General features: G+C 40.6%; 1 protein-coding gene across 1 annotated transcript in view; it reads left to right on the top strand.

Annotated features, from left to right (window-relative positions):
* The window catches only part of LOC135198806 (mediator of RNA polymerase II transcription subunit 12-like), a 122,150-nt gene that overhangs the window by 55,649 nt on the left and 40,089 nt on the right, over window positions 1-26,412 (top strand). The window contains 3 exon segments of the mRNA XM_064226763.1: window positions 18,102-18,315; window positions 18,657-18,836; window positions 19,711-19,933. Of these exon segments, the coding sequence (XP_064082833.1) occupies window positions 18,102-18,315; window positions 18,657-18,836; window positions 19,711-19,933 (617 nt within the window).

Here is a 26,412-nt window from a genome sequence, read left to right as displayed (position 1 = left end):
TACGGGTTATGTAAAGGCTCGACGCCTCCGAACGTCAGGATTTTCGGCAACGTTCAGTAGGATTCTTGCAAAGGCACTCATCAAAAGGACGCTCTTCAGGAAAGCGCAAGACGAGACTTCCTTTGCCATACTGCCAAATAAATTTAAAGCTTTTTAGACCATCTGAAAGGGTTTTTCAGATGATAGATTTTGTTAGTTTCTAGTCGAGACTTCCATGCCGATTGAGCATCGTCGTTCTACCTACCGTAAGCCCAGTCTTTTAACAGGATTCTTGTCCCTTCCTTGTTTGAGACGGGAATCGAAAAATAAAAGGCTCGACTTCCTGGATTACGTTTTGTCATTCAGTGACTTTCCCCCATTGACAATATACTATCGTTTTGTCAAGTAAGTGGGTCTCCCCTCATTGACAAAATATCTCTCTGTACCGTTAATGGGTTAGTTCTCATTGACAACATCTCATTAACTTGATATTGCGTAAGCGAATAAGGACAAGGTTCGGAAGAGCTCTCCTTCCTCATTCGCAGACTCGTACAAGAAATAGACTTGTAGACTACGTCAATGAACTTATGTCCAGTATCTTAAGAAGCTTGAGATGTCTGCTTCGATTCTCTAAGTTTTGTTCATGAAACTTGCCTGTCAGATATGTATGTAGCCGTATTTCCGAATTCAGCTATATATATGTCTGCCAGGTAAGTATGAACAAACTTTATTGTGATATAATAAAATTTTTTGCCTTGCGTTATTTTACTACTGGTTGGTTCAAGTCATACACGCTTGCTGTAGTTACCTCTTCGGATGGCAACCGAGAGTCTATTGTCTACTATTTTAAGGACATTTAATCGTCACTCCCTGCAGCCTTCCAGGAGTTTCCGATTTATCTTTTACGTTGTATGGTAGTGTTCTGACGACACAAACGCATGCTTATATATTTAGCGTTTTCTGTTTCTTTGCTTAAATATACCAGTCTTGAGAGGTCTCTTTTTGTTCAAAAAATAACGGACCTATTTCTTCGTAGAATAGGGTAGCTGGCAACCCAGACATAAAGTTAAGAGACGACGTTCGTAAGCTGCTGGCTGCTGCTGTGTCTGACTGTCCAAGTTCCAACCGAGCCACCAGTAACAGATCGTGCGCTGTCATGCGCTGTAGGTTACGTCTCTCTCTCCTGCGGGATTGATTGACTAACCGTATCTCTGTGCTGGCGGTTACGTCTCCTCCTGCGGGATTGACTGACTAACTGTGATCTATTGTCCTACAATCACGGACTTTAGCCTAAGATTGAGGGGATTTCTTACGTGAATGAATAAACGTTGCATTAGTTTTGCCTTACTATGTTCAACAAGTTATCTCCTAATCCTTTCGGTCTCGTTACCGCACGGTATAGAACTACGAGTCTACCGCAACATTGCACTTTTATATGCTCTCCTGCTTAGGCAAAGCGCAGCCTTATAGGGAAGTAAGCATACTCGGGGAGGGAATGGATGAGCTTGCTGGGGGACCATTTCCTTCCTGAAGAAGTTTGTTTCCCCGAATAGACTGCAATTCAGACCACAGTTTTTCCTACCGGGAAACTGAAATATTATTCAAGATCTAGGAATTATTCTGAACATCTCTCAGTGCGTCATGATAAAAAGAAGGTGCCGGACATCTGGATAGTGTTTCAGATGTCCTGGATCTTAATCTGAAGAAGTAAATGCAATTCGGTAGTCCCTCCAGTCCTCGAAACGAGTTTTTGGAACCAGTGGTCCACATCAACTCTGATATTCCACAGCTCTCTCATATCTTAAGAAGTATCTTCTCTCGGTCCCTGCTCGAGTTTACGAGAAAGAGCCTATTATAACAACAGGCGTAGAATGTAACGATCATCTAGAGGTTCGTTCAGGATTGCAAAAGTCCGTACGAATCGTCTCGATCGACGGCAGCAACGATAGATTACTAACATGCTAGGTATTTTAATTAAGTGGTGTTCTTTTTTATGGTTGTCTGAGAGGGTTATTTCCTCTTCAGTATGTGAAGTGTAATGTGTTACGTTAGCTTTGTGAGTGGTTCAGGTGGTCTAACTTATCCTAGCATGAATGCCCCTGGTAAGAGAGGGCTAGGGTTTCCTGTCAACAAATTGGTCCGTCCAGTTGTCAGACCCTTGTTATTAGCTTTCTCAACAAACAGGTCACATCCTAGTTGAGAGCTACTAAGGTTTAGCAGGCTAAGAGGCAGGACCTACGAAGTCAGCTACCTTAGCAGGTAAGGAACTTAATAAATAATTTTAAATAATTTTAAAAATTAGTTAATTTTTGAATTATGACGATGTTGCTGTCTGTGACCCACCTCCAAATGTGTCAATCAGCTCTATATATATACCTGCCAGGTAAGTGTCATGCATAAAAATGATATTGTTATGATACAATAAAGTTTTATGCATACTTACCTGGCAGGTATATATAATTAAATTCCCACCCTCCTCCCCTCAGGAGACAGGGTTCAGAGAAAATCTGAGGAAAACGGGGAATAGTTCCAAGTACCAGCGCCACGGGAACGTGGGGGAGATCACCTGAACTACCAGTGGTCTAGCGGTTGCCGAGAGTTTTTGAAAATTCTTGCCAAGTGCGAACAGACAACAGAGAATGTTGTTTGACAGATTTGCATCTGTCAAACAACAAAGACCTTCACGATCATTGAGGTCTGTGGAATCTCGATTCTAGCTCACCATCTACTTTTTGCCTCGCCTGTTTTCTCGGAGTCAGACACTCGTGCGAGATCAGGCGACATATAGTAGCCCTGAGTTTCTTATTGACGAAGTCGATTGCGGGCGACGTTGGGTTGCGTTGATACACCCCCAAGGTTTGCTTAGATTGAATCGCCCAGGCAGTCCAGACACTCATCCTTCAGCTAAGAATAGTGCCTTTTGGTCTTCAGGGTACAGCCTTGCTGTCCTTGATTCGTCTGACTGGTCAACTGGTCGTTCACCTGACCTTTAGTACAGACTGTGCATTTCCGGATCGAAGCTTTCAATATGGAACTTAGACGTAGTCTGAAGTTCGTGATGTCAAAGCATTCGAACCTCTCCTGCCTGTTAACTTCTTGTATGTGATCAGGAAGGCCTTCTTCTAACCACCCTAGATACGACAAAGAGGGTTAGTGAGATTTTAAGCCATCGTCACAAGTTTTGGCTTTAGAGAACACAAGGAGGTGTGCTCTCTAAGCCTTTCGTTGTGGCCTAAGAATGGAAACCTATTTGTCCTTGGGCACAAGTTAGTGGGCAGGAGCCAGAGAGAGTCCTGTGCCCTGTCAGGTCTCTCAAGTTTTATCTACTTAAAATCAAGAAAGTCGAAGTCAGTCGGGGCAATCTGCAGTGTTCCGAAAAAGACCAGACTTGCCCATATCGAAGTACAGCCCCTGGTTTTAGGGTTAAGGAGTTCTTTCAAAAAATGCTCCTCATTGTGTTTGCACAAAGATTTGAAAGCTTTTTATCTGAATGCTCACGAGGTGAGGGCGCGGCCTCGGAAGCATTTCAACAGAGCATGGCACTCAGCAACATCCTGAGTACCATGTTTTAGCGAAGCAACTCTGGGTTCACTTCACACTCCCTGCGAGATGTGAAGATGGCATATGAGATCTGCTGCTCGCTAGGGCCATACGTGTCTGCAGACACAATCTTGGGGGCAAGAAGTACTACTCATCCTATCCTGTAGAAAATGGTTAGGAAGAGCTCTTAATTTAGTTGTGGAGTCGCTGACAACGGCGACTTCTTAACTCTGAAGCCTTAGTTAACACACATTAACTTTGGCTAGGTTGGTCAGGTGGTGATATATATAATTATATTATATATATTTATTTTACTTCTTAGCCCCTCATGGTATGGTCAATATGGTCTAGTCACATTGTGGTCACGCCCCCGTTGACAGATCATCTGGAGTGCACCAGCTTCATAGGTCTCTACCTCGCTGGCAACTCTAGTAAAGCAGGAGCAGACTTGGGTGACAGTAATCACGAAGTCGGCTATGCTAACAGGTGGAACCAAGATATAAATCATCTGCATGCATTTGTGTCCCAAAATCCTTCTATTCTGTCCCTTCCCACCTCCAACGGTGGGGTTCAACTATATATATATATCTGACAGGTAAGTTCATGAGCAAAATGATATTGTTATGATACAATAAAGTTTGTTCATACTTAACTGGCAGATATATATATATTCAAGTACCCACCCACCTCCCCTCAGGGGACAGTGGAAATAAAAATTATGAATAGAAAATGGGAATGGTTCCTGATACCCGCCTCCCAGCGGCGGGAATGGGTACTAACCACCTGGCCGACCACTGCGTGTGTCGGAAGTTTTTTAAATTCTGTCGGACTTCAGAAAATACAGCTATATATATACCTGCCAGGTAAGTATGCATAAAACTTTATTGTATCATAACAATATCATTTATACACACAGAGAGAGAGAGACCACAGACTTACAGTAGAAATGACTCAAGATCTGCTGGCACAGTCTGCCAAGCATCCCAAGGAGTTGGGTCATGGGCCTTAGTCTCATGTGGCATAAGAACAGTTTCTTCGCTTCAACAGGAGCCTTTTTGAGGCGGCAGAGCAAAGTTTCAGCCCCATCCGCTCTCGAACCTTTTTTCATTCTGACTTGTCAAGAAGTCATCCACTAAACTCTGATCTCGTAAGCGAGGATCCTGTTGTCCTTGTTCCTGTGGGAGCCAGGCTTCTACATTTTTGGGACCAATGATGGGAGTGTAGAACTGTGAGTCTCGAAAATCCTCAAGAGAGGGTGATTCTATCTGGTTCAGGGAGAAGCCTCCTTTATTGTCATCTCCAATCGCTTGACAGCCTACTCTGTAGGCTCGGAGAGGTTTTCAGCTGTCATGAGATTTTTCTTTCCTTCTTGGGAAGAGAGCTGTAGAGGTGGTTGAAGACGTAAACACACAAGGATTCGAAAACCATATTGTCTGCTGATCCCAAATTATCAGGCGGTTGGAGACCTGTCGTGGACATTAGTGCTCTGAATTTCTTTGTTCAGACAATAAAATTTAGAATGGAAACATGGCAGTCAGTCCTGTCATCCATTCACCAGGGAGATTGGATGGTCACTTTTGTTACCGCCCTTTGGCGAAGTGGCTCCAACTCATGAGCTCCCGTAAGGGGTAGATCCATCATGAGCTCCCATAAGGGGTAGATCCATCAGTGTACCTCTCTGGGTATACTAGGCATTACTAAAGGTTCTTGGCAGTGCTTTGACCCTTAGCTAAAACCCCTTTCATTCCTTGCGCCTACCTCCATTCATATTATCTTTCTTCCATCTTATCCACCCTCTCTTAGAAATTGTCTTAGTGTAACTGCGAGGTTTTTCTCCTGGTACACCTGTTAAATCTACCTATTCTCAATTTCCTTTTCAGCTGTGAATGACCTTTTAAATTCCAGTGCTTGACATTTGGCCTAAACTTTATATACCATTCCATCTCAAAAGCATGAATGTCTGCCTATATTTGGATGACTGGCTGCTATGCTCCCCCTGAAGAGCAAGATGTATGGAGGACCTTCAAAAGTCACTTTTTGCAGAATATTTTGGGCATTTTAATCAACCTGCAGAAGTTATTCAGTCCCAACTCAATTGTTTTTCTATTGAGGGATGAGGATCAACTCTTTGAGTTTTCAGGCTGTTCTGTCTCTCAAACGAGAGTTCAATCCTGCCTCTGGAAAATATGAAACTTCCTCTTGCTCCATCCTCCACAATTCTACTGGCACACACCCATCCAGCGAGAAGTTCTTACCTTTAGGAAGACCACACAAAAGTACTGCAATTCTCTCTAAAGGCCAGTTGGCGCAGGGGAACTCTTTCAAGACTTTGTTTTTCCCATCCAGTCCAAAATGAAGGACCAGTGCAGCTCGCCGCTGGGGCTATGCCCTAAATTCCATAATCCATCCATCCATCCAGTGCAGCTCGCAGAAGGAAGGTTTTTGGTAGGGAAGTCGGTGCAACCTCAGAGCTCCAGCATAATCTTATACTCGGGTGCATCAGATCAGGGTTGGGGAACTCTAGCAAATAGGGAAGTTTCTGGGGGTCTGGTCTCGTGATGCGAGAAAGGTCCACACTAACATGAAGGAACTGAAGGCAGTTAATGTGGCCTTTATGTCATTTGCAGCAATGACATTCAGTAAATGATCTTTTGGTGCAGGGCAATCGCATCAGGATTGTCACACACTTCATTCAGGGCAAATTAAACAACCTATTGGATGAGCTAATCAGCACTTCAATGACCATTTGAGCTTCATTTTGGCTGCAAAAGGATTGGTTCCTGGACCTTCTCAGCTTACTAGTGGACTTCCTAAGACTTATGCCACAGAGACAAAGTCCTTAGACAACCACACTTCCATCGATTCCATCAAGGCTTATCTGCTTTTGCTCTGACAGGCTTCTGACTCAAGAAGCTTGTCTGACATAGGGCTTTTCAAGACCAGCTGCAGAGGCAATGTCAAAGTGTAGACGTCAGTCTTCCTCTAAGGTCTACGAGGCCAAGTGGGCACTCCTCTACATCTGGTTTCGAAGAAATAAACTCTTCTGAAACCTCTCTCCAGCTCAGATCTCAGACTCTGCTCTTCCTGATGTCATCTTGAGGCTTAGCTACATCTACCATCAAAGGTTACAGGGCTATACTGAAATCGGTATTTAGACATAGAGGTTTGGATCTTTCAATGAGTCAAGACATTAGTGACCTGATTAAGTCTTGACATTTCAAAAGAGAAGACAATGATGGTCTCCTAGAACTTGGATGTTGTCCCTTAATGGCTTTTGGGCCCTCCATTGGGAAAACACACTTTACAGGCCTTTGATAAGGAAGTCTGATTTTCACAGGGAGGTGCTATTTCCTCTTTCACTCTTGGTTTTATGGCCAAGAATGAAAGGCCTTCCAATCCCTGGCCCAGTCCGTTCAATATCAAGAACCTGATGGATATCCTTGAACCAGCAGAACAAGAGAAAGCTCTATGGTCTGTAAGAGCATTAAAGCATTTGCTTGCGAGGACTGAAAGGATTAGTCCCCTCTTAACCTCTGGGGCTCGGTTAAGAACCACTCCCGTCCGCTGTCCAAGAATGCTTTGGCTTTGTTTTTGTGGGATGTAATCTAGTCACTTGGAAATTCAAGAGGATGTCTTACCCATTTTTAACCCTTAATGGTGGATGGATTGATCCTTGGGATTAGTAATAACAGGGTTGGGGTAGTAGACGAATTGATCCTGTAGATAAACAATATTAAGCGCATTAATTTGGAAAGAATCAGCCAAGAAAGAGGTGCCGATACTTTTACAGCCCATAAATTCACTAATGGCAACTTTTACACTGGCTAAAACCTTGAATCGGGTGTCTCAGGACTTTAGATCTGCTTCTAACTTCAAGGGGGAAGGTATTATGTCTCTGACTTGTCATGTCTTTTTGTAAATTTCCGTGTAAATATACCAAGAGGTTGCTGTTTTTTTTTTTTTTTTTTTTTTAAAGAAAGTATGTCTGTTATGTAATTTTACAAAGAAAAGTGCAAAGAACAAGAAAAAAGCATGTAAAAAAAAAAAAAAAAAAAAAAAAAAAATTTAGTTCTCGGTAAATTTACATGAATATTTTCAATAAATATGGCAAGGATTTGTTACTGATTTTTTCCTCTTTCCATTGATGTGTTTTTTTTTCGTAAATTGGCCGACCTCAAAGTTTACCCGGCCCGAGGAGCTGCATATATGTATATTCACCCATCCAGTAAGGGTTTAAATCAAGCCACAGAATAAGAGCAGTTGCCACTTTGTTGGCTTGTAATAACATATTTCTATCTGCGATTCTTAACTCCTCCTATTGGAGGTGTAAATCATAGTGTTTGCCACTCATTATTTACGTGATGTGGAGATGGTGTATGAAAATTGCAGTACCCTAGGTCTGTTATCTGTGGTTGGCATGGTATTTTTGGGGGAGGAAGGATAGGAGGTTTTCCCTCTACTTTTCTATCTTCTCACCTTGATACAGGTTGTCGAGTTTAGGGGAGCCTGAGGGTACTGTGCACCTGGAGTACCCACCAGTGTTTTGTTAACCCTCTTACGCCGGAGCCCTAAAAATCAAAACGTCTCCCGTATGCCGGGCCTGGTTTGGAGTGAGCGCGGAAGTGGAAAAAATAATTTTTTCAAAAAATTACAGCGCGCGTACTTTTGAAGATTAAGAGTTCATTTTTGGCTCCTTTTTTTGTCATTGCCTGAAGTTTAGAATGCAACCATCAGAAATGAAAAATAATATCATTATCATATGTAAATAATGCGATATATGGTAGCGAAAAAAAAAATTCATACATAATTGTATTCAAATCACGCTGTGCAGAAAACGGTCAAAGCTAACCAGTTACTTTTTCTTGCGTTGTATTGTACACTAAATTGCGATCATTTTGATATATAATACATTGTAAAACAATAAAAGCAACACCGGAAAAAATATTATTTTATCACAAAATGATGTACGAATTCGTAACGAGCGGACGTAAAAAAATGTTATTTTCAAAAATTCACCGTAATTCTAAATAATGTTCTAGAGACTTCCAATTTGTTTCAAAATTAAGACAAATGATTGAATATTACGATACTGTAAGAGTTTTAGATTAGAATTGCAGATTTCGACCATTTCGGACGAGTTAAATTTGACCGAATGTCGAAATTTTAATATATATATTTTTTTATATGGACATATTTCAAAGATGGAAAAAGCTACAACCTTCAATTATTTTTTATTGTATTCTTCATGAATTTGCGCACATTTTGATATATGAAACTCTATAAAAAGGCTAATATGAAAAGGAGCAAATATTAGGATAATGCCATGTACGTATTTCGGAGACTTGCGGCCGCGAATCGGCGCGCGGAGTGAAGGTAAATATATTTTTGTTCATGAAACTTACCTGTCAGATATATATATAGCTGTATTCTCCGACGTCCGACAGAATTTTAAATTTTCAAAAACTCCCGCACACGCAGTGGGCGGCCAGGTGGTTAGGTACCCATCCCGCCGCTGGGAGGCGGATATCAGGATCACTTCCCATTTTTCTATTCAGATTTTTCTCTGTCGCGGTAGTGAAAACACCTGTTTCCACTACCTCCGCCTAGGATTTTGAAACTTCATTAGCCGCTTAAGTATCCTACTTATTTTTTTGAATGATTGACTTGGATTTGTGGCTAGGCATACGCTATCATAAATTAATTAAAATTTTTTCATTGCATATGATGTCTGAATCTAGTTAGCCTAGTTTCAGACTTTGTTGTCTGCACGGGTAAGGGGAGGCTACCGAAACCTTCGGTAGACACTCGCTTAGTATACATGATGTTTACATGTTTTCTTTGTTGAAAGATCAATGTAATTAGTGTAATGTTGACTGAATTCCGAAAGAGACGTATGATTCGTATGTACGCAAATTAGAGCGTGATAGAATCAGGAGGTCTTCCTCCACAGTAACAGAAGTTAGGATAATGAACCTACTAACCTCCAGTAGACGTTATTTTGCCTAACCCTGTGGTATGGCTTACGGGCCTAGAGGAAGTTCTGTGAGACGTAATGCCCACCCTTTCTATTATGGTGGATTACATCAAGTAAGCTTGAAAAGTGCTCGCTCTCCAATCAGTGTTGTGAGTGTAGTGATGTTGATTTTGCCCCTAGTGTTGTGGAGGGGGCGTCAGATCGGCCTTATAATGCCTCTAGGTCTAGACCTCTGTCGGACTCCCAGAACACAGGGAGAGGGCATGTCCGAAAGCCGAAGGAGGGTTACGAGGAACCCCCACCGATCTGGCGTCCCTTCGGCAAGACCTGAAGACGCTTCTCAGGCTGCCAAAGATCGTGCACGGTGCACGAATCCTGAAGGATTGCTTCTCGTCCTCTGAGGCGTCCTCCCCGTACAGGGGTTGGAACTCTCGGAAGGACTCGCGCCCTTTAAATAGAAGCTTATTGAGGAGGACGCTTCACGTCCTCTCTCTATTGTCGTGCGATTGTAATCGCCGCCTTAACAATTTGACGACTTTCCAACACATGGGAGAAAGAAGAAGGAAATAGGAAGAACGCTGTTAAGCGCCCAGATCGCCTTATCTCACTTACTGTGAAAAGGAAGAACGGCGTACCCTAAGGCGTCCTTTTGAGTGCGTTTCTGGAATGTCCGATGAGCGTGACAGAGACGCAAGATGTCGCACAAGCGGCCGCCGTCTTTGTCAGGAGTTGCGAACGTCCATAATACTCGTACCGGACGACCCGATCACCGTACATCGGCTTATGACTAGCACGCTTCATGAGCGGCGCTCCCCTTGAAGGCAGGACGCTTTTGAGGACGCTTTTCGGGACGCCTCCGTATTTGATAAGCAACAGTCATGTCGAAGTTTTTTACCAAGACGTACGGAGAGAAACCTGTTTCTTAATAAGAATCTTATCGACGTTTGGGTATGATGGCGGATAGGAAATATCTACTTCCTTCCGTAAACCCTAGAGATGACAGGAATTCTGTCTCATTCCGCGATTTATGAGGAAATTACGAAGATTTAAAGAGTTCCTGGATTAACTTCCTTACTTAAGGAAATATATTCTCTTTCTATCGTTCTATTAACGAAAAGAACGAAGATAGTAAAAGTTTTTTCCTTTCTCTATCTGCCTCGGCAGGGAAAGAAGGTAGTAGAGTATCTGCTGTATGATAATACGATATTTTTCCGGTCAAATCATAAGCACATACCGTAGTTACTTCTTTGCTGTGCAACTCTATTACCATATCCTTACAGGACTTTCCTAGGAAGGATTACGCTTAAAGGGATTGTTATGACAATACCTAATTAGCTTCTAGATTTATCGAAGTCTTGTTTCGCTTAAATATACATTAATAAGAACTTCCTGAAGTTCGATAATAATTTTAATTTTAAAGATTCCTTTATTGAATGGAGTAGCTGGCAACTCTGGAAGAGTAAGGCCAGACAGCTAACGGAGGGGGCTGCTATCGCTTAGACCAACGCAGTAACCATCTATTGCTCAGTCATGAGAGGTCGGTCCTGCGGGATGGAATGACTAACCGTATCTCTCCCCTACAATCGCGGTCTTAGCGCCTCGGATTGAGGGGATAGTTAAGCAAACATAAATAAAATATTGTCTGCCTTTTGCTAAGATACGTTCAATAAGAAAGATATTCCAGCCTTTCAATGCTGATTACCGTAGGTAACATTATTAAAGGAATCTAACGCAGCAGAACACTATATATAATAATGTTCTCATGCTTACGAAAGCATGGCTTATTAGAGTACAATGCTTAGTGAGAAGATGAATGTAGTAGAGAATTCACTTTTAAGTCTACGGTATGGTCAAGTCTTATGGCCTTTCATGCATCAGGGCGCTCGACAAGATCCTCTCTGAGATGCCCTTGGTGTTCTATGGCACCAATACGCTCGGTAAGACTCTCGCGAGGACGTCTCTTGAAGATGCTCAACGTCCTACGCATTGAGACGTGAGGAAGCTTTTGCCGATGCTCGACGTCCTACACGAAGAGACGCTCATCAGGACGCTCTGGAAGACGCTCGACGTCATAAACATTGATAAGCTTTTTGGAAGACGCTCGATGTCTTACACATCTGGACGCTCGCCAGGACGCTAGCAGACGCTCGCCAGGACGCTAGCGAGGACGCTCGCCAGGACGCTAGCGAGGGACGCTTTTGAAGACGCTCGCATCCTACACGTCATGACGCTCGGTAGAGCACTGGCAGGACGTTCTTCAGAACGATAGGCGTCCTACGCATCAAGAACGTTTCGGTCAGGATTCATGCAAGAACGCTCTTCAAGAGGGCGTCGTCGAAGTAGAGGAAGGAGTTTGGTCTCGTCAAGATGTCTACTTCGCTTTCTACGAAGGAGCGTTCAATAGAATCCATCACTTGATGAATTCCAGGAAAACTGTAAGCAGATTTCGGTGTCATAAAACGCCTCGTCTGCTTTCGGGATTGCGCTGCCGAAGGGGAACATTAAGGTCCTTCCTGTCGTAAGCCCAGTCTCTGATTAGGAATCTTGCCCCTTCCTCGATTTCTGCGGGAATCGGGAAAACTATATGCTCGAATTCCTGGATTACTTTCTGTCATGTAAATGGGTTAGTTCTCATTGACAAAGATCTTCATAACATTTTATCGCTTAAGCGGATAAGCTCTCATTAACAAAATTCGAGAGAGCTCTCATTCATTAGAGAGAATTTTATGTTCAAGTGACTACAATACTTACGTATTTTATCTTTGCGTCATATTACTAATGTAGGGTTCAAGTCAGTATACGCATATCATGGTTACCTCTACAGATGGCAACCGAAAAGACGGTTATTGTAAATGTATTTAATCGGTCCTTCCTGCAAACTTCCAGGAGTTTCCGCTGTAAGGACAACGCTAAAGGTATTGTTACAACAACACTAACTCAGCGTCGGCATCTAGCGAATTATGTTTCGGCTTAAATATGCCTGCTTGAGAATTTCCTTATCGATAATAGTAACAAACCTATTCCTTCGTAGAAGAGAGTAGCTGGTAACTCAGGCAGAATAGTGGCGAGACGAGAGGTTGCTGTCATTGTGGATGACGCGTATAATTTAATCGGTACTCCAGGCAACTTTCCAGGAGTTTCCGATTTAACATTTGGTTAATTAAGCGTAATGTTACGACAACACAAAATCAGCTTCTGTATTTAGCGAATTTTGTTTCGCTTAAATATGCCAACTTGAGAGTTTCTGTTCAAATAATGTAAAATCTATTCCTTAGATGAATAGAATAGCTGGCAACTCGGCATAAGACTGCGAGAAGGTGAACATAAGCGCTCCTTGCTGTGCTGTGACTGTCACAGTGTCCACCACTCAGTATCAGGTAGCTCGCTGTTAAGCTCTGTCGGTTACGTCTCTCTCTCCCGCGGGATTGATTGACGAACCATATCTCTACCCTACAATCATGACTTTCGCCTCGGGTTGAGGGGATTTCTAGTAATCATGAATAAACACGACTTCCTATTGCTAAGAAATTTTCAACAGAGATATCTCTTAGACCTGTTCAGCGCTGCTTACCGCACTGTAACAGAATTCTGTACGAGTTTACCGCGGCATAGCACTATAATAATGCTCTCCTGCTTATGCAAAGCGCAGCCTTATTAGGGAAGGAAGCATGCTTAGTGAGGGAATGGATGAGTCTGCTGGGGACCATTTCCTCGCTGGAGAAGCTTGTTTCCCTGAATAGACTGCAATTCAGACCTCTACAGTTTTTTCCTGCAGGAGGACTGAAATAACATCAAAGATCTAGAAATAATTCTAAAACATCTCTCAATGGGTTGACGATCACCTCAGTGATACCGAGAGGGTGCCAGGCATCCGGACAGAGGTACAGAGGTCCTGGCACATAATCTAAGAGAATTGGAAGCAATTTGGTTGGCTCTCCAGTTCCTCGAAGAGTGATTTTTTGTTTTTGGTCGATTGGTCCAAATCATCTCAGATAATTTCGCAGCTCTCTCATATCCCAAGAAGAGAGAGATGGTTATCGACATAGGCACGGAACGTAACGATCCTCAAGAGGTTCGTTACACTATTGCACGTCCGTGCGGATCTTCTCGATCGGCGGCAGCAACTACTGACGTCTGAGTAATCCTCGCTTAGAAGTATGTCGAGAGTTGTGGAGACGTTGGAGACGTCCTTTCGTAGATTTCTTCGCAATATTGAAGACGAAGAAGCTTCCTCTACGTTGCTCCCTTATTCTCGATCCGAGAGCGGTAGCAATAGACGCAATCATATAGTATGGAATGGGATAGTTGGTTAGTCTCTTTTCCCCTATTCAAAAGCTTAGGAAAGCTGATAAGATAATCGCTGGCGTCAGAGGGAGCGAGAAAGACGCTGATCGCCCCATGTTGGCCTTCGAGAGGCTGGATTCACAGAGGTCAACGTCCTTCAGAGGGCATTTTCCAAGGACCCTTCCCGAGAGAATCGGTCTACTCTAACAGCCTCACTTCGAGAGGTACCTAAAACCTCTCCGCTCTGAGTCTGGATGCGTTCAGACTGTCGAGAAGCGAGAGGATCTTCAAGATTAATTACAAGTCTCATTGCCAAAGCAAAGCAGTGCTGCATATTTTGCAGTGTACCAATCGGAGTGGGCCGATTCTGGAGATAGTGCAGGAAGAATGACTGCTCCTACACCTCCACCTCTGTGAATTACTTTACCGTCTTCCCTTTCCGTCTGAATTATGGGATAAGCTAACAGTCCCAACGATTGTAGAATACGGAAATATGTTGTTGACGGCCTCTAGGCTCAGAGATTCGGATCTGTCAAACAACAAAGCCCTTTCACGATCTTTGAGGTCTGCGGAAATCTTGATGGAGCTTAGACGTAGTCTGAAGTTCTTGATGTCAAAGCATTTCGAACCTCTCCTTTCTGTAAACTTAATACACGTGACCAGAAAGGCTAATTTTCTAACCACTCTAGCTACGGCATTGAGGGTTAGTGAGGTTTTAGCCATCATCAGAGGTTTTTTGGCTTTAGAGGACATAATTCGGTGTCCTCTAAGCCTTCCGTTCTTGCTAAGAACGAAAACCCGTCTAACCCTTGGCCCAGAGGCCTGGAGATCAAGGGGATGGCACAAATTATTGGGCAAGAGCCACAGAGAGTCCTGTGCCCTGTCGGGGCTCTCAAGTTTTATCTTCATAAAACTAAAGAAAGTCAAGGTCATTCGGACAATCTGCGGTGTTCCGTAAAAAGACCAGACTTGCCATGTCGAAGAACGCCCTGGCGTTATTTTTAAGGAGTCTTTCTAAGAGGCTCATTCGTCATGTTTGAACAAAGATTTGAAACCTTTTAAAGTAAATGCTCACGAGGTGAGGGCGCGGCCTCGGAAGCATTTCAACAGAGCATGACACTCAGTAATATCCTGAGTGCCACATTTGAGCGAAGCAACTCTGTGTTCGCTTCACACTCCCGACGGGATGTGAAGACGACATATGAGATCTGCGAGTCGCTAGGTTACCATACATATCCGTAGAAATATTATTGGAGGCAGGAAGCAGCACGAATCCTATCCTATAGAAAAGGGATAGGTGTGCTTTTAACTTTGAAGGGTTGGTCGCTTGAGGCGCTTTCCCTTTCGTTAGCCTAGAAGTTATGGGACTAACTTCGATAGGTTAGGTCAGGTGGTGGTTTTAGCTTCGTTGCCCTCACAGTATGGTCAATATGGTCTAGTCACATTGTGGTCACGCCCCCGTTGACAGATCATCTAGAGCGCACCAACTACACAGGTCACTACCTTGTTGGTAACTCTAGTAAAGCAAAAGCAGACTTCGGTGACAGTAATCAAGAAGTCAGCTATGCTAACAGGTAAGGAATCAAGATGTCAATCATCTGCACTTGAGGTGTTTCCTAAATCCTTCTATTCTGTCCCTTCCCACCTCCAATGGTGGGATTCAGCTATATATATATCTGACAGGTAAGTTTCATGAACAAAATGTTATTGTTATGATACAATAAAGTTTGTTCATACTTACCTGGCAGTATATATAATTAAAGTACCCACCCACCTCCCCTCAGGGGACAGTGGGTATGAAAAATCTGAATAGAAAACTGGAATGATTCCTGATATCCGCTCCCAGCGGCGGGAATGGGTACTAACCACCTGGCCGCCCACTGCGTGTGCCGGGAGTTTTGAATTCTGTCGGACGTCGGAGAATACAGCTATATATATATCTGCCAGGTAAGTATGAACAAACTTTATTGTATCATAACAATAACATTTTCAAAAATTCACCATAAATCACAATATTGTTTTAGAGACTTCAAATTTGTTTCAAAATGAAGAAAAATGACAGAATATTACTAGGCCGTAAGAGTTTTAGCTTACAATTTGACCGAACGTGGTTTTTTTTCTATTTATCGTGATTTATATGCAAATATTTCGAAAAAAGAGAAAAGCTACAACCTTCAATCATTTTTAGTTGTATTCTACATGAAATTACGCACATTTTCATATATAAAACTTTATGTAACAGCTAATTTTAAATGGTGCAAACATTTCGACAATCGCACAAAAAAATTCTGATTTTTTTTTCGGAAGTTTACCGGCGCGAACGTAATGTTTTTTTTTTTTTTCATAAATTCACCATAAATCGAAATATTGTGCTAGAGACTTCCAAGTCGTTGCAAAATGAAGTAAATGATTGAATATTACTAGAATATAAGAGTTTTAGCTTACAATTGCGTTTTTCGACCATTTCGGTAGAGTCAAAGTTGACCGAAAGTTGAAATTTTTGCACTTAACGTTATTTATATGAAAATATTTCAAAACTGATAAAAGCTACAACCATGGGTTGTTTTTTGTTGTATTGTGCATGAAATTGCGCACATTTCCATATATAAAACTTTATGTAACGGCAAATTTAAAAGGGTGCAAACATTAGGACAATCGCACGAAAAAATTTATCGGAAGAGTTATCGCACGAACGTAAGGAAAAAGTTTTTTCATAAATTCACCATAAATCGAAATATTGTGCTAGAGACGTCCAATTTGTTGCAAAATGAAGGCAAATGATTGAATATTACTATAATGTAAGAGTTTTAGCTTACAATTGCGTTTCTCGACCATTTCTGTAGAGTCAAAGTTGACCGAAGGTTGAAATTTTTGCACTTATCGTTATTTATATGAAAATATTTCAAAACTGATAAAAGCTACAATCATGAGTATTTTTTAGTTGTATTGTGCATGAAATTGCGCACATTTTCATATATAATACTTCATGTAAAGGATAATTTAAAATGGTGCAATAATTATGTCAAAGTGACGAAATAATTTCCGAGATGTGTCACTGATACTTTTTAGTGCGATAAGAAAGAAATTCGCGCTTGCGCGCCTGCGTAGCGATTGTAAACAAAACAACGCCTTGATCCGTGAACTCCCAGCATCCCCCAAGGCGCGTGATACAAAAGTTTTCGGCTGGTAGGCCTATAAGTATTTTTCCGCGAATTTTTAAAAAAACTTTTTTGAGCCAACGTATGATACGTCCAATCGGCATACGGGAGACATTTTGACTCGACGTTTAATACGTCCAATCGGCGTAAGAGGGTTAATGGATGGGTACTAGTTATTTATGTGATGTGTAGGTAACAGTTATCTGGTTGAGGTTTGTGGTTGTCTAAGGACACAATTTTAAATCTTTTGTTTTAACAGTGTTACATCGTTCATAATGTAATGTAACATGCAAAATTTGTAATTTCTCACCCTTGAAAATGCTCCATGATTCTGATCAGGCCTGAACTTGATAAATATACTTAGAAGGGAATGCATCATTGAAATAAAGTATTTCACTTTCTGATGGTAGTCTATTTTAATATGTATTTTAGATTAAAAGAAAAGGGGTGTAGTATCCCCACGTGCAGTGCGCAATGCTTTTGAGCTACATGACCTTATTGTCTCAGTAGTTTTCATTATTTTAAATCCTATTCAGTAAATTGGCTGGGTGGTCTGGTTAAACTAATGAATAATGACAATAGATAGTAGGATTCTGGTCAATTTCAGATGTACCAATTGTGGATGAGGCTGAATTTAGTGACTCGTCACTGAAGAATTCTTTGGCTTTTACATGTTAGGTTTGATTAATGCAAAACTATACTATTTATATCAGTGAGTAATTGCTTTTATAAAATTTTAAAGTAATTTTGTCAGAAACTTGAACATTTTGAATTAATTTTTTGTATTGTTCATGATTGAAATATCTTGTATACAACTGTTTCTTTGAAAAAATTAGATTTTAAGAGCCATGTAATAGATTGTAAGTGACAAAGGTTGTATTATTGGTAACATATTTATGACATTCAGTTTTTGCTAAGGTACAACAAGGTGCTTTACTGATGTTTTAAGTTATTCTGTTTTTATTGATAAAGGTTTTTTCTTTTCTTTTAGGTTTTCACCAAGATGTTTTGCAGTAAAAAATAATTACTTTCTATTCTTTTAATAAACTTTTCATGTTTAACATTTGAAGTTGACATTTCATTGTTAAATGATTGCACTTTACCAGTTATCATTGATGTGAATTGAAATATTTTAAATTAATACCTTTCCTCAATTTATTCAACAGGAGCGCGATGGAGGACTCCAGTGCGATGACAGCTAACGCACAGGAGTTCTGCCTCCGCTGGAATAACTTTCATCAAAGCCTTGTCTCGGCTTTGGATGGATTTAAAAATGATCAAGATTTTGTTGATGTCACCCTAGCCTGTGAGGGACAGTTTTTAAAGGCCCACAAAATGCTGCTCTCCGCATGCTCGGTTTTCTTTAGAGACTTATTAAAAGTAAGTTTTTGATAAGTCATCTGCTCCTTGTTTGTATTGAGAATCACGTTTCATGAGAAAAATGTGGAACATGTTTAGTTTACTAGAAACAAATTGCAAAGTATTGGTAACTAAAAGTTGCACCTCTGTTTAAAGACGTTTAATAAATTTGTGTTATAGATTGTGGCATTTTTAAGACAAAATGACATATATTTTTGCTGCTTTTTTTGTATAGAAGAGTTTAAGTTATATTTTGTTTCCGGTTAGTGTTAGCAAGCTATAAAGAAATATTAAGAATCAAATTTTTCATTGAAGTGTTATTTTCAATATTTTTATACCCATTAACATGTTATTGTTTCCAGGCAAATCCGTGCCAGCACCCTATTGTTATATTACCGCCTGAGGTACGATTTGCAGATTTAGAGAAGCTTCTGAGATTCATATATCAGGGGGAAGTGAATGTCCACCAAGAAAATTTAGCCAGATTTCTTAAAACTGCTGAAATGTTGAAGATAAGGGGCCTTGCAGAAGATAGTGAAAAGGTTAGTAATGTGAAATCTATATAGTATTAATTTGAACAAGTGCAATACCAGTTAAGATTTTTATTTTTATCAAATAATTATCCATTGTAGGTTCCTAGATATTGACAGTGGAATCTTATTCATGTTGAAGTTTCTTAATAATTGGATCCTAAAGGAACCTAAGAAAGCTGTAGTCAGATAGTTGCTATGGGAAAAGATTTTTAAATGTTCAATGGAGTAAGATATTTATGGGTAGAATTTTTAAGCCCTAACTGCAGAGAGAGGAGGAGGACTGTAGTGCAAGAGAAATATTGAGAAAAGGTAGAACGCGAATGTAATTTTCTAACATTCATTACAGTACTATTGTGAAATTTCTTTGTAGAGGACAAAAAGGAAATTAACCAATAGGCTAGGTGAAATTGGAATCAATTGATGGGCTATAGATAAATAAGAGTATCCTCTGATTAAACAAATTAAACATCTCTTTGTACTATACAATGTCTACACTGCTCAACTTCAATAATTTGGAAAGAAAATGGAAGAAATTTTGTAGAGTTAATGTTTAAGATAAGAACATCATCAGACATTTTTATATAGGAAACAAAGTATTAGAACACTGAATCATCCTTTAATAATGGTAGTGAGTACAGTATAGGGTTGCAGACTGCAACTGAATTTGGAGTCTTATTACACTGTAATATGCAGTGATTGCTATTTTATATCAAATAACAGTATACGTTAGGTAATCTAAAGAGCATGTGTTAAGGTATTTAAAAAAAGAATTATACAAATAAATATTTAAGATAGATACTTTTGTATTTATTAGAATCATCAAATTCTGTTGTATTAATCTTTGCCAATGATTGATGAATAACATGGTTTTTGTCACAAACAGCAAAGAGTGTTGCGTTCATCTTCGCCAAGGCCACCAGAGGGAGACTCTGATTCTGTAAGTCCAAAACGACCAAGACTGTCAATTGACATCCACCAACCAAACCAGGAACCCCAAACACCAAATGATGATAGCCGTCTGTCCGGGAATGAGTCAGATTCAGAAATGATTCCTGTTAAGCAAGAAATGGTTGAACTAAAAGACTGCAGTGACTCGGCCTTTGATGGTAAATTATATTTATATTTGCAAAAATATTTGGTTGCTTTCAGTGTTTTGGTATTGTAATTATTTGTTCCTACTGGAATATAAACCTATGTTTTGAGTCATTTTTCTTTTTACGATTTTTTTTTTTTTTTTTTTTCCCTTTTGAAGCATCACAAATTTTTTGAATTAGGGATGGCAGAAAATGAGTGTGTTATGATACTTCCCTGTATAGGATTAATTCTTCCCTGTATAGGACTAATTCTTATATTTGTAGACCTTGCAAAGACATTTAATGTTCACATTTGCCTAAAGGCTGATTAATTGATTTTAGGCTATCTGTGAGTTTCATGTCCCATCTTTAAGAATGAGTTTTCTGCTTTACATTGAATCAGGCTTTACAGTACTGATTTGTGGTTGCCTCTACTTCCAATAGGTGACCACTACAGCAGAAGTTTATCTCTGTGTAGCAGAATTTTCAAGACTGAGAATATACTCCTCCTACCTAAGTTACCGCATTTCAGGGATGTTACAATTAATATAGGTGTAGAGAAGAACATTTCTGTACGTATGATTCTTCCTAATAGAGGAAATGTATAGAAATGTAACAAAAACGGCAAGAAATACGGTGTGACCATGAGACTAGGTCATGTAGGACTAGACCAGGAATAAGAGTTTACCCCCTCTTTCAGTGTTATGAAGATGTAAGGGAGCAGCTGTTGATGACATCATTTTGTTAGCAGAAACTTTAGTAGATCTCGAGAAAAAAGCCAGATAGGTGAAGAAATGTATTAAGAGAGTATAGGGATGAACAGAAGTTCAACAAAGCCTAGTAGAGGGGTGAACATAAGTTGAACAAATACTAAATATAAGGTATGGGATGGATGTTGATCAGCAAGCCACAGTTAAGCTGGAAGAAGATGGGCTTGATAATAGGTACAGGGGGTGATCTGAATAGAGGTTAACCATCATGTTCAAGAGGGTAAAATAATTGAAGGGGGCTGTCCAGCATACCCTGTGATAAGAGTCATTATTTTGAAGGGCAAGGTTAATAAGGTATTTTGAAGGGCAAGGTTAATAAGATGGAAGTGAGACCTGCTATGTTGTATAGGCTAAAAGCAAAACCACTTAACCCTTAAACGCCGAGCCAGTATTTCCGAAAGTGTCCCGTATGCCAGCGGCGTTCACGAGTGAGCGCCGAAGAGGAATTTCTCTCTCTCTCTCTCTCTCTCTCTCTCTCTCTCTCTCTCTCTCTCTCTCTCTCTCTCTCTCTCTCCCTCCAAAATCACAGCACGCTTAATTTTCAAGATTAAGAGTTCATTTTTGGCTCCTTTTTTTTTTGTCATTGCCTGAAGTTTAGTATGCAACCATCAGAAATGAAAAAAAAAATATCATTATCATATAGTATAAATATTGGAATATATGATCGCGAAAAAAATGTCATATAATTATATACAAATCGCGCTGTGAGCAAAACGGTTAAAGCTAATGAGTTAATTATTTTTTCGTTGTATTGTACACTAAATTGCGTTGATTTTGGTATATAACAAATTATAAAACGATCAAAGCAACACAGAGAAAATATTATCACAATATGATGCATGAATTCGTAACGCGCGGACGTAAAAAAAGAGCGGTTTTCAAAAATTCACCATAAATCGAAATATTGTGGTAGAGACTTCCAATTTGTTTCAAAATAAAGATAAATGATTGAATGTTACTAGACTGTAAGAGGTTTAGCTTACAATTGCATTTTTTGACCATTTCGGTCGAGTTAAAGTTGACCGAATGTCAACTTTTTTTTTATTTGTGATTTATATGCAAATATTTCGAAAATGAGAAAAGCTACGACCTTGAATTATTTATTTTATTTACATAAAATTGTGCACATTTTCGTATATAAAACTTTATGTAGCAGCTAATTTAAAATGGTGCAAACATTACAACAATCGGATGAAAAAATTTATGATTTTTTCAGAAGAGTTAACGTGCGGACGTAAGGAAAAAGTTTTTTTCATAAATTCACCATAAATCAAAATATTGTGCTAGAGACTTCCAATTTGTTGCAAAATAAAGGTAAATGATTGAATATTACTAGAATGTAATAGTTTTAGCTTACAATTGCGTTTTTTTACCATCTTGGTCGAGTCAAAGTTGACTGAAGGTTGAAATTTTTGAACTTATCGTTATTTTTATGAAAATGTTTCAAAACTGATAAAAGCTACAACCAATTGTTATTTATGTGAAAAATATTTCAAAACTGATAAAAGCTACAACCATGGGTTGTTTTGTAGTTGTATTCTACATAAATTTGTGCACATTTTCATATATAAAACTTAATGTAACGGCTAATTTAAAATGGTGTAAACATTACGACAATTGGACAAAAAAATGTTGATTTTTTTCGGAAGAGTTACAGTGTGGACGTACGGAATTCTCCCCCCCCCCATAAATTCACCATAAATCGAAATATTGTGCTAGAGACTTTCAATTTGTTGCAAAATAAAGGTAAATGATTGAATATTACTAGAATGTAAGAGTTTTAGCTTACAATTGCGTTTTTCGACCATTTCGGTCAAGTCAAAGTTGACTGCAGGTTGATATTTTGGCACTTATCGTTATTTATATGAAAATATTTCCTTAGTTAACTCTATAGCTCAGCCAGGGGAGTGAGTGCATATGCTTCTCGATAAAGAAAAAGTAAAGTATTAGTGGAGGAGCGGGCTGTCCGTCCAACCGATTCTCCTAGGCAAAGGTCCCTGACATACTCCCCCCTAACCTGGAAAAGTCATACCAGAGGCCCAAGGGAGGAGACTTTTCCAGACCTGTAGTTAGCTGAAAGCGTTAAGAGTTCAGTATGTGCGTTGGTGCCAGTGTCGTCTTTTGCTCTTCAAGCTGTACCAGTTCCAGTTCTGTTACTTCTCACTCTCCGGAATAAGTTAGTGTACAAGAAAGTGCTTTAGTTCACAAGTGTCCTAGGATGCCAGGACATGATTTGTCTCCTACTGTGGCTCCCATATGTGCTGTTTCTATTAGCCACGTCTCGGGTTTCCAAGCATATATCAACTGTGGATTGCCCATCGGCGCCTGAGACTTCGACACAGCTTCCAGTGGCGCAGGAGTGCCCATTACCTCCATAGCTCCCTTTTCCACCTGTGCCCGAGTCTCACAGCGCCAATTCTGTCCGTGGCTCCTTGTATTTCGTCTTCTCCTTCGGTCGGTGCGGCCAACCCTCATTTGTCTTCTGGAAAAGTTATCCCAACTTTTTCAAGTCAGCTACTCCTGCTTCTCCTGGCACAACTCTTCAGATGAGCAAAGTGTCTTAGATTCTCGTGATCTCCTTCAGTTAGTGCTTTCTATTTCAGCCAAGAAAGCTATGGTTGAGGTTGAAATTTGGCTAGCAAACAAGAGAGCACAAGGGAAGGCAGCCTTCTCTTTCCCTCCTTGCTTGACTAAGAAAAGACATTTGTATTTTTTCAGTGGGGAGTCACCCTCTTTGGGTGTTTCTGCCTCCTCCCATCACTTAGAGTCTTCTCGGATATTGGCTTTCATGGCTGCAAGTCATGTTTTCTTCGGCTGAGATAGACCACTTCCTTCGAAATCTGTTCAAGATTTTCAAAGTTATTAGTTTTATGGACTGGACTGTTTGCTCCCTTGGTAAGAAAATTCAGGCACTTCAGCAATTTCTCCATCTGTCTTCCAACCTCTCAGCAGCTCTTTCATGCTTAGACAGAGGCATTAGCGACAGTTCCCGCAACATCGCTTGAATATGCAGTACAGTTTTGGTCACCAACTTCACCAACACTAAGAAAAGACATAAATAGATTAGGAGTACAAGCAAGAGCCACAAAGTTAATTCCATCCATCAGGCAAATAGGTTACTGAAGACGACCAGAGAGCCTGAACATGTATGGCTCAGAAACAATGAATGAGAGGATAACTAATAGAAACATTTAAAATACTGAAAGGCATAACAAAAGTAGACAGTAACCTATTTACATTAAACTAAAACCAGACAAGAAATAATGGATGAAAACTAGAACTGAATAGATACAAGACATCCCACTATGGGAACTTCTTTACATACAAGATATGTGACGTGTGGTATAAACTGCCACCAGAAGTTGTAAACAGCAACAATGTAGAAGAGTTTAAAAGAAAGCTAGACAAAATCATTAGGACACTGTGAATGGACAGTAAAACCTGCTCCTACAGATTAAGTGAGCACGCGATGTCTCCTCGGATGGACTAACAAGTCTTTGAGACATCCTATCGTTGTAACTCCTTGTAACCTTTGCGATGTGTGTCCTTAAGAAGCATGAGTTGTTGTGCTCCTTCACGGCTAAAGAAGTGGCTTCAGTCCAGAAATCTGCTCTTGTGTTCTCACTGTTGGTTCGCGAATTTCTCTTTCCTCAGGATGTTGTTGGGATTGCCTCGGACTTGCAGAAAAAGTTAACCCAGGATTTGCTCTCCCAATCATCCAAGCGTTCCAGAGAGACTCCGTCTTTTGTACCTAAGTCTACTTATCCCTTGCAACAGTTGCCCTTTCATGGTGGCAGAGAGAGCAAACCAAGTCGAGGAAATGTCTGCTTTCTGACCAAAGCAGTTAAGAAGTTGTTCACCAAGCCCACCCCTAAGAAATGAGAACAGTTTCCCATGCTGCAGTAGTTGCCAGACTCTTGTCATTTCTGGCAAGAATTGAGCAGAAGAGGAGCAAAACAATGGCTGGTAGAGGTCCTAAGAGTGGGGTGCTCTAGTCTGTTCGTCAATAATCCGCCCATAGTTAAGCACTCCATCATGTTGATGGCGTACTCTCAGCTCAGAGAATTATTCCGCTCTGTCCGACAAGTTGTCTGCTCTTCTGAAAGAATGTATTGGGAGAGTGGAGGACCCACAGACCGAGGGCTTTTACATTCAACTTGTGGTCCCAAGGTCTTCAGGTGGCTGGAGGCCAGTATTGATGCGAGTCTGCTGAATGTTTTTGTTTTGAAGGCCAAGTTCAGATTGGAGAAAAATAGCTTGATTGTTGCCTCCATCCACAGAGTGGACTTACAGTCTTCATAGACATGCAAGACATGTACTTCCATGTCCACATTCGTCTGGACTTGAGGAAGTACCTGAGATTTGTCTTTATGGCACCACAAGTGTTCACTTGTGTTGTGACTCCTCTGGCGGGTTAGTTACATCTGTATGGGAGATCTATAAAAGACTTTGAAGTTAGCTCAAGTGGTCTTCTAATCAACCTTCAAAAATCCCAACTAGTCCTGACTCAATAGATAGATTATTTCATAATGACTCTGGACTCTTCTTTTTTCCCTCCTCAAAGAGAATAGTCATGTTTTCATACAGTAGACAAGTTCCTATCTCTTAGAAAGTGCTCTGCCAGAAATTGAATGAGCCCTCTTGGAATTTGATCCTCTATCAAAAAGTTAGTTTTGCTGGGAGACTTCATATGAGGATCCTTCAGCTTTACCTTTGGTCCCAGTGGAACAGAAAAAAAGTTCTCACACTACTTCGTGTTCCCAATTTTGCTAGAAGTCAAACACCATCTGTTTTGGTGGAGATCAGAAAAAAAGAGTACTGGAAGGGAAGTCCCTTTCCCCTCTGAACCTGGAGCTCAGCTTGTTTGCAGATGCATCCAACATAGGTTGGGGAGCACTGCGGGGCAACAGAGAAGTCTCAGGATTTTCAGACACATCCGACATAGGTTGGTGAGTGCTGCTGGGCAACAGGAAAGTCTCAAGGATTTGGAACTCTGCTTAAAAGGCTTGGCACGTCAACCTCAAAGAGCTGACAGCAATCAGTCTGTGGTTACAAGTCCAGAAGTCCAAGGCCGGATAGTGGCAGTAAACTCAGACAACACAACAGCCCTCTCATACATTTCTAGGCAAGGAAGGACCCACTCTTTCTCTCTCAGCAAAATTGTTTTAGCAGACCAACTCAGTCCCACAACCAGGTCATCCCTACAGCTTCTGGACTGGTCAAACAAGGAACTTAATGCCTTTCCACCCCTAGGAATGATCAGGGAGGTGTTACACAAGTTCCAGTCACACAAGAATGTGTCAATAATCCTCATAGCTCCTTTCTGGGCTCTCAGGGAATGGTTTCTGGACCTGATCAGTTTGTTAGCAGATTTTCCCAGGTTACTCCCCCAAAGGTGAATACTGCTCAGACAACCACACATGCTGAGGTTCCACCAAGGATTATTTACTCTCGCTCTGACAGGGTTCAAACTGTAGTCTGACTCCTCAGAGCAAAGGATTTTTTGAGAGCGGCTGCAGAGGCTGTCTCAAAATGTAGAAGAAAGTGATCCTCTAACATCTACCAGAACAAGTGGAACACTTTGCGAGTTTAGCGCAAAAGAAATGAAGTCTCAATATCTGTGACAGAAATAGCCAATTTTCTTCTATAGTCAGAGTGTATAAGGCTATTCTAAGCTCTGTATTTAGTCACAGAGGATTAGATTTGTCTTCGAATCAAGACTTATCGGACTTGAGTCTTTTG

Source organism: Macrobrachium nipponense, chromosome 22, assembly GCF_015104395.2.
Source record: "Macrobrachium nipponense isolate FS-2020 chromosome 22, ASM1510439v2, whole genome shotgun sequence".
NCBI lineage: Eukaryota > Metazoa > Arthropoda > Malacostraca > Decapoda > Palaemonidae > Macrobrachium > Macrobrachium nipponense.
This window is presented reverse-complemented; position numbering and strand designations above follow the sequence as displayed.